Genomic DNA, 16,603 nt, shown 5'->3' on the forward strand with positions numbered 1-16,603 from the left:
CTTGTGAAAAGTAAACATTTGACGTTTTGTTTTGCTTACTTTTAATAAAGTGATAAATACTTGGGTAAAAGCCTTTCTTATTGATATATTAAAAACGTTTTTAACATCGTCGAAACAGGTATCATTAAGGTCCACTGAGGTGCCTTGAAGTGGTGTGGTGTGTGCTGCGGCTGCCTAATTTTCAAACACATGACGTAAAATAAAAAGATAATGTATATACCCCCCCCCCCCCCCCCCCCCCCAAAAAAAAACACACATGATAATTGGTTACTATAGTTAAACCATAGGGGGGGGGGAAACAATTGCTACACTAACCATAGGTTAACCATGGTATAATGCCAAACAAGTCTATTCTTATTAAAAACACGCTTGGCTCTTTGTCGAAGTAAAACGCCCCCTTAGCCTCATTGGCTGGAATCGATGTTGCGCACTGAAAACTCGGTTGATGATTGGCTTCTTACGTCTGTCGGTCAAGCTTGCACACGGTTGGTTGTAATGCCGTGAAAGTTGATATGTCCTGTCAAAAGTCAGCGATCAGCTGAGTCTGTACGGGAGAATGAAATAGCGACAAGGTAAGGTTTTTAGCGAAGGATAAAATATAATATTCAACTAAGAGGTTTAATATTTCAGGGAAAAGATTTAATTGTAGTATCAGTGCTGACTCTGGTGACTTATAAAGTTATCGTGCACGGATGACTGACTGTTAAACTGGTTTGTGGCAGGCAAAGTTATGAGAAACAAGTTTTGTTTTTTGTCAGTTTTATAATGATAATGAAAAGCCAGCGAATGGACGGCGAGCTGTAAAATGTAAAAACAGCGTGGGTGATAATTTCGGTTGCGATATGAATGTGCACGCAAAAAAAAAAAAAAAAAAAAAAAAAACATACCTCGTTATGAATTGGTTGCAGTTTTGCAGTAGCCACGTTACAGCAGAGTTTGATCGTGCAGCTTTGTCTTCAGACTCAGCTCCTCCCAGATGTGAGGATGAATAACAGGAGTGTCCAGACTTGATCCTGGAGGTTCAGCTGTCCCGCAGAGTTTAGCTCCATCCCAGGTTAAACACACCTGAACCAGACAATCAAGGTTGCCTTCCAGTGAAGCTTGTTTGTTTGAGCTAAACTCTGCAGGACATTGGGATACAGTGTATTAGAAAACCACTTCATGCATCTTAAAGGGTTAGTTCACCCAAAAATGAAAATGTTGTCATTAATTTACTCACCTTCGTGTCGTTCCAAACCCATTAAGATCAGAATCAGAACACAAATTAAGATATTTCTGATGAAATCCAAGAGATTTCTGACCCTGCATAGAACGCAATGCAGCTGACACGTTCAAGGCCCAGAAAGGACATCATTAAGATAGTCCAAGTGATATCAGTGGTTCAACTGTAATGTTATAAAGCTATGAGAATACTTTTGGCGCACAAAGAAAACAAAAATTCAATTTTGTACTCTCGTGAACGCAGATCGTAGAGTGACACAGACGAGAAGAAATCGTTAAATAAAGTCATTATTTTGCTTTGCTAGCGGTTGCTTTACTGTCTATATAGGGACAGAAAGCTCTCGGATTTCATCAAAAATATCTTAATTTGTGTTCTGAAGATGAACAAAGGTTACAGGTTTAGAACGACATGAGGATTTAGTAATTAAGGCCCAATCCCAATTCTACCCCTTAGCCCTTCCCCTTTCCTCTACCCCTCTGTTTCGCGCCTTCACGTGAAGGGGTAGGGGTGTCTCGATTCTCTTTTGGTTGGAGGGGGAGGGGTAAGGGGAAGGGCCAGATAGCCCTTCAAAGTAAGGTTTTTCTGGACCACACTTCAAACGAAGTGGTATGAACTATCTCGGCAATATGGGTGCTACAGCGAACAAAAAGACACATAAATGTACGCTTTTTGGGCATAAATAAAGATTTTAACGAAAAGTTTGTTTTATGTTACATTCAATTGTGAGTTCATATTAACGGTCATATTACTCAAAGAAATGTTTGCAAAAAATCGCTAACGTCATATCATTACAGACTGCATGATAGTGCCACAGCATATGTCTGATCAGGGCGATAACTAATGTAGACTAATCCCCCCAATAATTAGAAATTGCTAAACCATTTTCTCAAATATTGCCTATTCGAGAGAGAGAGAGAGAGAGAGAGAGAGAGAAATGGAAGTTGCGTGTATTCACGTCTGTGTGTTTCTCTTTTTTGAGTGAGTTTACTTAAAAACAGCGATGTATCCTCTCATTGCTGGAAAATATAATGTAGCGATTCAGAATGTAAACTGTATTTAATAAATGTCGTGGGGTTTATTTTCTCCTGTATGTGTGAAATGCGCGATTTCCGTTATGTTTGTGTGTCAGTAAGCAGCTCATTAATACAGAAGGATAATTAAAGGCTCTAATACACACCAGCACACCAGTATATGTGTGTATTGTAAGAGCTAGATGACGAATGATGGCGTGTGACAGCATAGTATTGGTGTCCCAATCCTTAGGGGAATATTTTCTTAGGGGAAGGGGAAGGGGTATAAAATAGAATTTGGATTGGGCCTAAAGTGGTCATATGATGATCATTATTTTGTGTATTTGGTGTAACAGAATATGTTGACATGCTTTAATGTTCAAAAAACACATCATTTTTCAAATAATGTACATTATAGGGCTTGGGCGCCGGGTTGCATTCTGGGACATGGTGGTCCTGCTGGCAGCCTCGCGAATGTAAACATACATCAAGTCGAACGAGAAGAAGCAGAGTTATATCCTGTAAAATATCCCGTTAGCCCCTCCATCAGACCTGTCAAGTCTCTGTGTTGTTGTCCTGTTGCTACTCCTTGTCCTTCCAGCGAAACATGTTTTCAAAGCATCGTTTTGATTACTTGAAAGCAACCTTAGCGTGATGTTGGGCTTTTTAAGAAAGCGTGGTTGTTGTGAGAGCACGATTTCACGCCAATCTGTAACTAAAATCACGTTAGACCTAGCTTCACAAATCGCTTAACGTTAGCGATTAATGCAGCACTTTTGTAGTTCAAATTTTTTCTTATTTTCAATGTTGACTTAAGCTATATAAATTAATATTCAGATGTTATGGTCTCCGTAGTCGCGCCTCCAAGCAGGAAAGCGGTGTAAAGTTAATCCATTCTCATTTTATTTTCCCCATGGCGATTATGTGTTGCGCTATTACACCCCACAATACAGCAACGGTTTACCATGGTTAAAATAGATTTTTAATTCATCAAATTAAGACACACGGATGAGAGGGAGTATGTCTAAACACTGCACAGTAGTCTGAGTGGCAGTAAAGGAGGCTGTCAACATGGCGGCCACGCCAAGTAATGACATCACGTCGTCCAAGCCCTATTGTAGGTCCTCTGTGCCTCTGATTGGCCAACTGACCCAGTGCATTGTAATCGGACGAACACCGCAAGCACTTGTGAGAAATGTAACACCCCTTTCCATAATCGTGATCTACATCTTTTAAAATAAATGTTAAGATAGTTAATAATGTCCTATTTACCATCAGTTCAAGCCCAAAACAGGAACAAGACAAGCGAATAAGCGCAAGATTGTCATAGCAAAGTTTTCTTTCAGAAATAGCATTCATTGCATCTACTTTCAGAAAGACAAATAAAGTGCTTTTGCTTTCACTTAGATACACACAGTATCTCCCTGACATGGCTGCTTCAACACTAACTGTGGTTACTGAAACCACGCCGCCTTTATTTGCCTTCATTACCAAGCAGCCTTCTCTTTTAAATAGAATAAATCCTTTTGTGGGAGACTTTGAGCTTTTAACTCTGCCGATCTTATACATGCACAAATAGCTACGTAACACACTAAAGAATAGGAAAAATACAAATTGCATCATATGACCCATTTAATGACAGCATTTTCATTTTTGGGTGAACCATTCGTTTAAAGAGTTACTTCTCCTCAAACGTATCTCGATCAGTATATGTAGCAAAAGTAAAGGAATAAGGGTTCTTACAGTTTAATCTGAATAAGCTTAGAAAACTGTTTGCACTACAACCCAGTGTGTTCATAATTAAGATTATACACTTAAATAAAATGGCAGTTTGCATTACCAAGCAGCAAAACCAGTGGTTTTGTACAGCTAAAAATAACTGGGCATGGATGAGACCCATTAAGACCCATAAAATGTAAAATTAAAAAAAAAAAAAAAACAATCCAGGAGATATATATTAATAGGGATGAGAGAAGGTGAAATGAGATCAATGCATCAGTTTCCACTCCCCTGTCTTACTCCAGGTCACCATGCAGTTCCTGGGCCGTATCCTCAACACGGTGAGCTCCGTGTCGACTCTGTTCTCCAACCCGTACCGGGTGAGGGATGTGCAGCTGTCGGATTATAATGGCAAAGTGCTACTGAAACGGGAGGGCAGGCTGGTCCTGTACAAGAACCAACAGAACCATTCATGGGACTGCCTGCTCCTCTGCCCCGAGTCTCCATCTGTGGCTCTGAGGTGAGACTCTTAAGTTAAGCTTCATAATACAGGGTGACCAATATTGGTTTCCTGTAAAAAGTCACTAGGGTCCTGTGAGTTCATCATAATCTTGCAAAAACTCCCGTATTGCTTCACAGTATGTTGAACAGATTTGCTTTCATATCAGCTACTGCCCTGAATATGGCTTCTCATGGTCATCCACTTCTTGATCTCATCATTTGTGGGTTTCCAGAATGACTTTAACTGTGATTTTGATATCTTTGTGCTCAGGATGTTCCAGGTAGCTTCAGAGGAAGACGCCATGAATTGGTTTCCTCAGTACGCTCTCAAACTCCGCCCATTTTATGAGATGCTCCGCCCACCGCTGAAACCTGAAACGTTCCAGCCAATCGTGGACTGCGTGCGGAATCACCCCGACTGGAGCTCGGCTCACGTCGCCGTGGACACTGGGCTGAGAGACTGTCTCAAACACACTTACGTTTTGAGGTGAGACATCAAAGGTCAAAGTTCAAACGTCACATGCACTGTATCGGAGAGCTTTGATGGAATTTACGCATTAATTATCGGCCGTTACATATCGTGCACCCCTTAAATAAAATGTGAAAAAACACGCGATATGCAGCATTGTCACGATATGCAAAAAAGTGAAACATTTTTCAAACCAACCTCATGTAAAAAATGTCTTCTGAGTCCGTTAATAAACATTTAATCAAGAACAAAATATCCGAAAGTTGTGATTGTCTGTGGCCCCTTGTAGTCAGATGAACGCCCGTGACGCCCAGGGTCAGACCCCGCTGCACCTGGCGTGCGAGAGAGGAGATGTGGGCTGCGTGCGCGAGCTCCTGGATGAGTGTCAGGCTCGCACGGACATCAAGGACAAGAACGGAGAGACGCCCATGCACTGCGCTGCTAAACAAGACTCCGCTGTTATTATAGAGGTCAGAGGTCAACTTAGGGCGTGTATACAATCTGCTGAATGGCAAATTCGGGTGTCTGTGATTGTGTATTGTTGTCGCTCGTAGGTTTTGTGTGCACGGATGTGCGCGGGTGTGAACGAGTTGAACGCCGCCGGGGAAACACCAATGCACATCGCATGCCGTCTCGGGAAGGTCGAGGTGGTCAAGGGCTTGCTGGGGGGCGGAGCCTGCTGTGACATCATGGGAAACAATGGCTATCCAATCCACACCGCCGTGAAGTTTAGTGAGAAGAGGTGCGGGGAAAAAATCTTCTCTTAACTTTATAATTGATAATTCACATGTGGGCTTCTAACTCAGTCTCTCTCCTTCAGTTGTGCCGAAGCAATTTTAAACACCAACCCAAATCAACTTCTGGCGGAGGATCCGATTTACGGCGGAACACCTCTTCACTGGGCAAAGACCGCCGAGGTTCTTGATGTTTTTGTTTTTTTTTGTACCTGAGGAATTCTAAGTGTTAGTTATGTGACCGTCCTGTCTCTCGTCTCTCTAGATGAGCCGTGTGCTGCTGGACCGAGGATCTAGCGTCAACTACCTGAGTAAGACTGGAGAGAGTCCGTTACACATCCTGACCAAGAGGGGGCGCTTTGAGGCCACAATGACACTGCTGACCCATGGAGCCGACCCCAACATCAAGGGTCAGGATGGAAACACAGCACTGCACCTCGCTATGAAGGTATGAGAGAGAATTTCCTAAAGCCTGTCAAGAACATTTCTGGCTTGTATTTCAATCTTTATATATATATATATATATATATAGATAGATAGATAGATAGATAGATAGATAGATAGATAGATAGATAGATAGATAATTTGATTACATTATTATTATTTATTTTTTACAAATAGTTTATTTAATTAATTAAATTTAAATTTGCTTTTATATTTTCTGTTTTCATTTTAGTTTTGGTAACATTGTAGTAGTTTTATTTCAGTCTAATTGTCCCTTAAGCTTTTTTTTTTTTTTCTTTAAATTAGTTTTTCATTTAATCTTAATACTTTATTTTATTTTAGGTTTATTCCAATTTAGTAGTTTTATTTATCAAAAACAACTATAAGCAGTAAAAAAACTAAAAACATTTTGCAAACAAATATAACCATTATAGTCAAACCATTGTCACATTGACACTCTCATATGTGACCCTGGGGCACAAAACCTGTCTTAAGTAGCACAGGTATATTTGTAGCAATAGCCAACAATACATTGTATGGGTCATAATAATCACATTTTCTTTTATGCCAAAAATCATTTAGGATATTAAGTAAATATCATGTTCAACGAAGATGTTTTGTGAATTTCCTACCATAAACATACCAAAACGTAATTTCTGATTAGGGATATGCATGAAAATTTATTTAAAGGCGATTTTCTCAATATTTAGATTTTTTTGCGTAATCAGATAGTTGTACCTTTGCCAAATATTGTCTGATCCTAACAAACCATACATCAGTAGAAAGCTTATTTATTTAACTGTCAGATGATGTGTAAATCTCAATTGAAAATGACCCTTATGACTGGTTTTAAGTAAAGAAGTAACTGTAATCACCAGTAATTGACAGATTAATTCAGAATGATTAAACGTTAACAGAAATTGTTGGTATTTTCTTCTGTTTTGTCTTGTATGCCGTATCCTCTGGGCCCGCAGTTGGACCACATGGACCTGATCAAAGCTCTCATGGTGTTTGGAGCAGATGTGGAGGTTCACAATGATCTGGGAGAGACACCAGGACTCATCGCTGCTCGTACCAGCAAGGGTGAGAGAGAGAGAGAGAGAGATGTGAGATGAGACATCAGATTAAATGCTAGCAGAACAGTCGCCAATGTATTGAAGCTCTTTCAGTTTCTAGTTATACAGTCTCACGGAGCCTGTTGTCTTAAGTGTGCGGCAAGACATTTTTTGAGGTGTTGCATGCAAGCATAGCATTATCTAACCATATACCATCATAAACTTTGTTGATGTGCGTATTTACAATGCATACATTTTTTGACTCGCTAATGACTTGCTTTGATTTTGCTTTAAAGGGGAAGTGTTTAATTTCTCAGCCATTCAAAGCATATTTCATGTTTTTAAAGACAACAGGGCCAGTATTCACAAAATATTTTATCTTACTATTAAGAGTTCTCCTAAACAGCTATAAAAGATTTTTGCTAAGAGTTTTCTCTTAAAACCTATTCACAAAGCTGCTGAGACAAACCTTTACGGGTGGGGTTGATGTCAGCATACTTATTAACTATGCACACAGTGATTGACTGAATATTCATAGAAATATTGTAGAGCGTGATATTATGTTGCTATATCTAAAAAAAGGGTTAAAAACACAAATTTTAATTGCCGTATTCAATTAAAGATTTTAAAATACAGGTTAAGTGTCACTATACGCTTGGCTAATTTACAGCCTGTATGTTTCTCTCAAATATATTAGTGAATATGCATATAAACTGCCTTTTAATAAACAGAGTAGAATAACCATGGGTGATAATGAGACATGCAAACTCTTAGAGCACAAATTTAGGAAATCTTATCAAAAATTTGAAATTTATGAGCTACTTTAACCTTGAGATGTTTTGAGAAATAAATTATTTTATTTATAATAATTTGTAAAAAAAAAAAAAAAATGTTAAAATGCATTTAAAAAACAAAACATGTTTATTTAAAGCTTTAATTTGTTTAACATTTTATGTATTCATCTTAAAATAAATATTTGTTAAAAATATGTATTTCTTTAAAATGTATATTTACGAATTGTATTATTTGTGAAATGTATTAATTTCAGTTTATTGAAACTTATTTATTTATTTATTTAATTGCAAAAGGTTCCACAAAAAATTAAATAGGAAAAAAAGGGAGTGAAATGTCTTCAGCATCATAAAGAGCCTACAGTAGATATTTTCTGGAAAAACCAGCAGAAGCTGTCTGATAGGTCCTGATGTTTTGATTTCCTGTAGTAATCTTTGAGAGATCATTACCACAAACTATGTGACGCTTGCGTGTCATGACGTTTTTTGTAGATCTAGTTGTTTAACTATGATAATGAAATGTCATGCTCTTTTGTTTGGTCATTCATGCATTCAGTCAATGCATACTCTTTCTTTCTTCCGTGTGCATGGGTGTGACGGCATGCGTGTGTCAAATCCTGCGCTTCTGCTGAAGGGCCCAACCGTAAGGTGCTCTTGAACATGCTGTGTAGTGTAGGGGCCGAGCGGTGCCACCCCTCCTCCCTCAACAGCCCTACCCTCAGTGTCAACAAAGCTCCGCCTCCTGGCATAGGTAAAGCCCCGCCCCCAAACTTTCAGCTTTCCTGCCAGTATCTTTCACCTCTGTCCTTCAGTCCTTCCTTCAGTCCTGTTATACAAATGGGGTTCCTCACATGACGCAAACGTTTTAACATTAGCATGTTGCTAAGCTAACAACATGACACTCTAATCAGTGCGCAAAACCAAAATATTCTGTAAAATAATCTGTAAATTAAAGGAACAGTTCACCAATAAAGGTAAATTACCTCATGATTTACTCACAGCAAAGCCATCCTAGGTGTATTTGATTTCTTTTAGACGAATCCTACGACTTCCGCTACTCTTGCATGAAGGATTGTTAGCGGAAGTGAGAGTTGACACAGATTATACGAATGCTTCATATAATACTATACCTATACACAACCAACCTACTGACAGATTTTGTCTAAATTTACAATGTATAAATGTTTACCTATACATAGACTTAAAAATACAAACTGTACAAATGCTACACATAAACACTGTACCTATACACAACTAACCTACTGACTAACCAGCTTTCTTACAAAAATACATCGATTTGCTTCAGGATGCCTTTATTAATCCCCTGGGGCTGTGTGGAGCACTTTTTATGATGGATGGATGCATTTTTTGGTGCTTCAAGATCTCAACCCCTATTCTCTGCCATTATAAAGCTCAGAAGAGCCAGAACATTTACACACACACACACACAGACACACATATATAAAATAAAACTGATTGAATTTCTCTGCAAGAAGAAAGTCATATACACTTAGGATGGCTTGAGGCTGAGTAAATCATGGTGTAGATTTTATTTTTGATGAACTATCCCTTCAAATTTTTAGCACATAAGTAAATCAAAATTTCCATCGATTTTGATCGCCATTTTGGATGAAAATTTTTGCTGAACTCCTTGCGGAGCATTCTGGGAGTGCCTTCTCTGCTAACGTTCAAGGTACTTTATAAACTTAAATATGCTGTTTGGTTTTTTGAACATAATGTACAGATTTAAATACTAATTATTACTATTTAAACATTAACGTCAATTTTTGTCATTAAACATGAATTTACATAAGTCCTTAATCGCCACCAAAATTGTGTCCTCTTTTTATCTGCCCTTATTCCCATCACTTCCTCAATCTTACATTTAGATTTTTAATTATTTTGTTTACATTTTTTGTCTTAATTTCAGTGCTAATCTAATTTTCTAAATCTGTTTATTTTATTTAAAGCTTCCTGTGGTCATAGACACTAGATTTGCATACCTAGATGCCCCATTTGACTAATCCAGATTTTTCAGCAACAGCTGCCATCTTGGAAAGGTCAACATTTTGGGTTGAACTCAAACAATCACTCACCAACCTACTATAATTACACCAACATAAATCCCATGACAGTGCAGCCTATGATGCAAACCGGCGAGACAAAAGAGGGAAGTGTTTCACTGTTAAGAGTGCTGACAAAGCATAGCGCTTGTTGCATCATCGCCTGCATGTGTTTGCGGGTGTTTTTTGACCTTTCCAATTTGTGTATCGCACGTCTTAATAACAGTGGTATCTATGAATAGCAAATCTATGATAGAATCAATTTGCCTTTAGTTCGGTTCACTGCTTTCATATCTTTCCCATAATTGGTCCACAGGGTTTGATGACATCATGAATGTGGCAGTAGCTGTCATGGCCATGAGACGTGGATTTGCAGAGGTTGATGGGCTCAACACAGGAAGCAAGAAGTATGTTACATCCAGTCAACATGGCTAAAACAAGCCTACACAGAACTGATCACTGGCTTGCTTTTCTTTTTCTTAAGAATAGACCGATTGCTGTGTCTAGATGGTGGAGGAATAAAAGGACTGATTCTGATCCAGCTGTTGATCGCTTTGGAGAAGGAGGCAGGACGGCCCATCAGGGAACTCTTTGACTGGGTGTCTGGGACTAGCACTGGCGGCATACTGGCCCTAGCAATTGTACACGGTATTTGAAATTAGCCATACAGTATTTAAGTGCATTTATAACACCGTATTGACCAATCAGCATACAGAACCGAATTACACTGGATATAATAATAAATATATAATTGTGTTGTGTGCGTGAGCAGGTAAATCGATGGAGTATGTGCGCTGTCTGTACTTCAGGATGAAGGAACAGGTATTTAAAGGTTCTCGGCCGTATGAGTCGGGCCCTCTGGAGGAATTTCTCAAGAATGAGTTCGGAGAAAATACCAAGATGACGGACGTCGCACACCCCAGGTAGGTTTGGGATTTTATGAAATCAAACAACCGATCCCCTACCAGAACGCCCTAGTCACCACTTGTTATTTAGCAAACACCCACAGCATCCTTTCAGCTGCCTAGCAATGCCCTTTCAGCGACCAGAACACTCAATATATGCTCTAGCAACCACTCAACTGTTTGGCAACCACCCAAAACACCAATGTTAGCACTCAGAACATCTTAAAATGCCTTTATACCATCTGAAACACCCTAACACTGTTAAAGCCACTACGCAGAACTTCCTACCTAATCTCTTTCAAAGACCCACAACATCCTTTCAGTGACCTCACCATAAACCATTAGACCAGCCAAATAACGGCCCAGCAACGGCTCGGTTCACCCTTAAGCCGTGTATCCATCAAAGCGTCATTAGCCAGCTGAAAATGCCAGGTGTTCTGCTGGAAAGGGAGCCATTTTGCTTTGAATGAAATGTCCTAGCTATGCCTTAGCAATGACCCAGTACACCCTAGTAATGCCCTACTGTAGCAGCCTCCCAGACTGTCTTTCGTGATAACTCTGAACACCCCTTAGCTACACCCTAGCACCAACCGAGTGCTCTTTTGTAATGACCTATCAACTATAGCCATACCTCCTTCACAGTGCCTTAGGGGAAAAGTACTGATAGCTAGTAGACCCCCACCCCCCACCCCCCATAAACACCCTAACAAAATACTACTTGGCAATGTTGGTCCTGTCTCTAATGACACACTTCCTGTGGACTTGCATGTATCCATTGAATCCGCAAGATCGTAGGCTCCCCCATTCGTCACTTTAGCTTTCAGGTTAGCACCATTTGGAATGAGGCCAGCGAGTTTTGCACAAGCCATCATCACACATATTCTTTAGAAAATGCACGTTTTTTAATACAGCTTCTGTCTGTTTTTCTCAGAGTGATGGTGACTAGCGTTCTTGCAGACAGACACCCTGGAGAACTGCATCTGTTTCGTAATTACGACCCACCGGCCCTGCAAAGAGACCCTCCGTACACCTCTACAGCCACATTCCAACCCCTTACTGTCCCGCAGGGTGAATCTCTTATGTGCTTTCATTCTTGGGATGTCGTTACTCTAAATATCTTTGTGCCGGTGAAGTATGAGTGAAAATAATCATACTCCTGGTCTTTATGAGCATGTTACCGTGCTCTGGGTTTCTTAGTTATCCTCAATCCCAAATGATGCGTAAAGCTTCACTGTCACTGTTGCAGGATGGGAGGACGAAGATCTTTTGGTAGTAGGATATACTCGACCTCCCAGAAAGCGTAGGAAGGTGACGGATGAAGGTGTGTGTATGTGACCGAGAGAGAGAGAGAAGAGCGCGTGTGTGGAATGGAGGGGTCACAGTTTTGGTGTTTGGTGCGCAGTCGTACCTCACGTTGGAACTAAGGGTCGTCAGTTTGTTTGTGGGAGGCTGATCATCTTGTGCACTTTTGTACTCTTGCTCAGTCATATCCTCTTTCTCTTAGAGCAATTAGTTTGGCGTGCTGCCCGCTCCAGTGGAGCTGCTCCTACGTACTTTCGACCAATGGGCCGTTTCCTGGATGGAGGGCTGCTGGCCAATAACCCAACGCTAGATGCCATGACCGAAATACACCAGTACAACAAAGCCCTGAAGGCACAGGTCTGATACATACATTTGGTCATAAGAGTTACCTGTAAGACTCCTTTTAAGCTAGAAATGTAATTGAATACAACATGTTTCATTGCAATATCACCAATATTACATACAATGGGTTTTACTTAGTATTCTTTAAAAAATCATACATCCTAAAAAGATCCAGTTGATTACTCCAAATGGGTTTTTTAAAATCAGATGTGACCCAAAGCCCAAAGTATACTTTGGTATTTCGCCAAGTTTGCCAACAGAAGAACACGTACCTCTGGACATTGTTGAAATGGCGGCCATCTTTTTCTCGCTCCATCAGGGCCGTGGATCAGAGGTGTGCAGGTTAGGTGTGGTGGTCTCTTTGGGCACCGGTAGACCTCCTCAGGTGACGGTGAACTCGGTGGACGTTTTCAGGCCTTCGAGTCCACTGGAGCTGGCCAAGACCTTTGCTGGTGTCAGAGGACTGGGCAAGATGCTGGTGGACTGTGTGAGTTTACATAGACAGACTACACAAACACCTTCTGTCACCTGTTTAGAAGTAGCATTGCATTAGGTACAAGTTGTAGGCCATTTTTTAATGTGCTGATTGGTTGTTGTACGGGTGTTTTTTTTTTTCATGTTTTTTATGTCAGTGTACAGACTCGGATGGCTGTGCAGTGGAGCGAGCACGAGCCTGGTGTGAAATGGCCGATATAAACTACCACCGGTCAGTCATGACCCTCATTCATAGCCTCATTTGAATGGTTATGTCTCTGCAGTCTTTCGGTTCTGTGAGCTAATAATGACATCCTCTCCCTTCTGTCTGCCTCTCATGTCTTGCATGTCTTTTTCTCCTTCCACTTCCTCCCTTCCTTCTCTCGTTTCACGTCAGGTTGAGTCCTCCGCTGTCTCAGGAGGTGATGCTGGATGAGATCAGTGACGCGGTGTTAGTTAACATGCTGTGGGAGACTCAGATGTACCTGTACGAGCACAGAGATGTCATACAGACGCTCAGCCAGCAGCTGCTGCAGCTCTGACAACAGCTGATCAACAGCGTTGGGCGGCTTGATATGCAGAAAGAAATCTATCTGTTTACATTGGTGTGCGTGTATGTTGTTCGGACGTGTTCGATTTATTTAAAGGCAGAATATTTATAAAAATGTATATTTAATTATAAAATGCTTTTCCCGTATGTTGTAAATGCCAAATTGGACCAAGGTTAATCTAGTATAACGACATACATGAAGGATTCAGAGTGTCCTTTTATAGGAACTACCACTACCCAATCCAATATTTGAACTGTGAGTTATTTTTATATCGCGTTACATTTAATGTATGCTAAATTGCTCAGTTAACATGTTTTATGTTTGACATTTGCATTGAGGTGAACTAAAAAGGAGGCAATGTTTTCAATCATTGTTTATCAATATATGCATTCATTATGTGACATTTATAGAGAAATTGACACTTTTGTTTCTAGATTTTTCTTCTGAGAGTCATGGGTCACCATATAGCCACTGTGATCAAATACAGAGTACTTCCTTGCATTTACTATTTGTTATGCATTTATCTATACACTTGGAAATGATCTTCATTGCGTTTCTGTGTCCTGTCTTTCATTTGTTATTTGCCTTGTTGTTTAGTTTTTTTGCACAATCTTTCATCTGTAACCTTTCATACTTGAATATTTTTAAGCTGCAACTGATCAATTCTCTGTCTTTAAAGTGTAGAAATTATGAACTGAACTATGATCATTTATAATACGTTTTTAACAACAAATATGCATCGAATATGCATAACTTGAAAACATCTTGTATTTCTCATTAGCCTTGTTGTATTTATGTTTGATTTTTCTACAAAATGATCTTTTATACTTAACACTGGACCTACAGATCTATTGTGCAGGGACCAAAATAAGCATTGATTCATTTTATACGTTTAACCTGCTGCTGTGGCACTGATTTGAAACCTTTTACTTGAGTGATATAAACTTGAAATAAAAAGCACAGATAATTATTCAAACTGGGATTAGGTTTGGTGTTTTCCATATGTGCAATAAAAATGGTTTAATGCAATGTGTTATGATTTCTTTGTACTTAATTAGCTAGCAATTTCAGAGTGAAAGTGTTTATATATGTATATATATATATATATATATATATATATATATATATATATATATATATATATACATATATTAGTGTGTATATTGTGATTCGCAGGGTTTATGATCAGCTAAAAAGTAATAAGTAATTATTTAATGTATTCATTATTTAATCATTAATCATTGTTTTCCAAATCAACTCCTTTATCTGTTACAATGAACTCCCTTTTGGCATTTATTTTGAGCTCATTAGCTAACCGTACTTTTATCACTAACTTGTATTTCTGATGCCCCAGCATTGATATTGACAGTATGATGGTGTTATTCAGAGCCTCATGGATCAGTTTAATCCTGGCTAGCAACAGCTGGTTACTTTAGGAAACGGCTACATCAAGGCTTTTCAAGGTGAGCCTGAAGTTTGTGCTTGTTTTCAAACGCAACAACCTTTCCTTTTGTTGCACTCAGTTTTTTTTTTTTTTTTTTTTTGGTATTAAAGTATCTAAGTTTTTTTTTGTTTAGAATTTTGTTCTTCATTTTGTTCATTTTGTTTTGTTAAAATGTGTTTGTGTTACTTTTTTTGTTTTTAATTTTCTTAGTTTTTTTTTTTTAATTGTGGGGTTATTTTGTGACAGTTTAGTTTTAGTTTTGTTTTTTTTTTTATTAATTTTATTTTTGTTTTGTTCTTCGTTGTTTTTTATTTGTATTTTTATTATTTCATTAGTTTTTTGTGTTAAATGTATTGGATTTTTTTATTTAGTTTTTAATTTTGATTTGTAAAAATGTATTCGCTTTTATGTTACTTTTTCTTTCTTTTTTTGTTCTTTGGGTTTTTTTCAGTTCGTTTTGTTTAAATCTGTGGATTTTTGTTTTGTAAAAATTTACGTTAATTTTTTTTATCACACTTTCTTTAGTTTTTCATGTTGTTCTTCATTTAGTTTTGTGAAAATTTGTGTTTTCACTTTGATAAAAATGGTTTTATTTTTATATATTTATTTGTTTTTTGCTCTTCATCGTGTCTTTGTGTTGTTAAAATTGTTTTGTCTACGTTTTTTTAGTTTCGTTTTTCTTTTGTTCATTTTTCGTTATTCTTTTTGCTAAAATTGTGTGTATATTATTATTGTTGTTTGTTTGTTTGTTTGTTTTTAACTTCAAAAGACATGAAATAAATGCTAAACATCAGCTTGGAAAACCATCAAACCATCCAAGGCAAGTTTTAGCTACTATTATCATTAGTAAATGCTGAAAAATGTCTAAATGTATATTATGTTTGTGTGTGTATGTGTGTGTGTGTGTGTCAAAGCTTTGGCTCTGACAAGCTAGGCCTACTTCAGCGCTCTTGCTAAGATGGGCGAGCATGCTCTCAACACATTATCACCCAGACCGCTTGTTAAGACTCAAATGTGTGTGATGTGTGTGTTTTTGCGTCTCTAAACCAATGCCAGTTGGGCAGATTGTGCAGCAAGATGTCCACCGAGTTTTGATCTATACTTTCTGGCTGTATCAGAGCTTGTTAGTACTTCAGACAATAGATGTTTCCTCAAACGGTGTCCAGTGGCAGATGCTTCCTCTCCTCTGTCACAAAACAAGATTTGGCTCAGCAAAACCCTCGGCTCACTGCCCATGTAATGAGTTTTCGTTCCAGTCATACGCACAGAGCGCTGTGGCAGTGATGAACAGCAGAACAAAGGTTTTAGAGGCTTAAACATGGAACAGCATGAATTAAACAAGTCTTTATCGCTTTAAAATTAATACAGGCATATAAACCTGCATGTGATGGGAAGAGACGTGTGTGTGTGTGTGTGTGTGTGTGTGTGTGTGTGTGTGTTAGAGATCAGGTGTCCATGTGAGCATTGAGACTTAAATTATTGATGCATGGTCTCATTCTTTCACCCCTTTAAATTCATTGATTCACCTCAGCACATTACACTCATGCACATAATGGTAATAAAAGACCAAAAAGGAC

At 38.8% G+C, this 16,603-nt stretch overlaps 1 protein-coding gene across 4 annotated transcripts; it reads left to right on the forward strand.

Annotated features, from left to right (window-relative positions):
* Positions 1-469: 469 nt before the first annotated feature.
* Positions 470-14,611, forward strand: LOC127987925 (85/88 kDa calcium-independent phospholipase A2-like). Of its 4 annotated transcripts, XM_052590375.1 has the most exons (18): positions 470-572; positions 4,257-4,471; positions 4,724-4,939; positions 5,211-5,391; positions 5,476-5,663; positions 5,742-5,838; positions 5,921-6,103; positions 7,074-7,182; positions 8,580-8,696; positions 10,325-10,415; positions 10,493-10,656; positions 10,781-10,931; positions 11,845-11,981; positions 12,160-12,234; positions 12,418-12,572; positions 12,877-13,044; positions 13,190-13,263; positions 13,429-14,611. In XM_052590375.1, exons 2-18 carry the CDS (start codon positions 4,263-4,265, stop codon positions 13,571-13,573), a joined length of 2,460 nt encoding a protein of 819 aa, XP_052446335.1. In that variant the 5' UTR covers positions 470-572; positions 4,257-4,262; the 3' UTR covers positions 13,574-14,611. The 4 variants fall into 4 exon arrangements, with proteins under 4 accessions (XP_052446335.1, XP_052446336.1, XP_052446337.1 ...); XM_052590376.1 differs by lacking the exon at positions 12,160-12,234; XM_052590377.1 differs by lacking the exon at positions 8,580-8,696.
* Positions 14,612-16,603: the final 1,992 nt, after the last annotated feature.

Source organism: Carassius gibelio, chromosome B22, assembly GCF_023724105.1.
Source record: "Carassius gibelio isolate Cgi1373 ecotype wild population from Czech Republic chromosome B22, carGib1.2-hapl.c, whole genome shotgun sequence".
NCBI lineage: Eukaryota > Metazoa > Chordata > Actinopteri > Cypriniformes > Cyprinidae > Carassius > Carassius gibelio.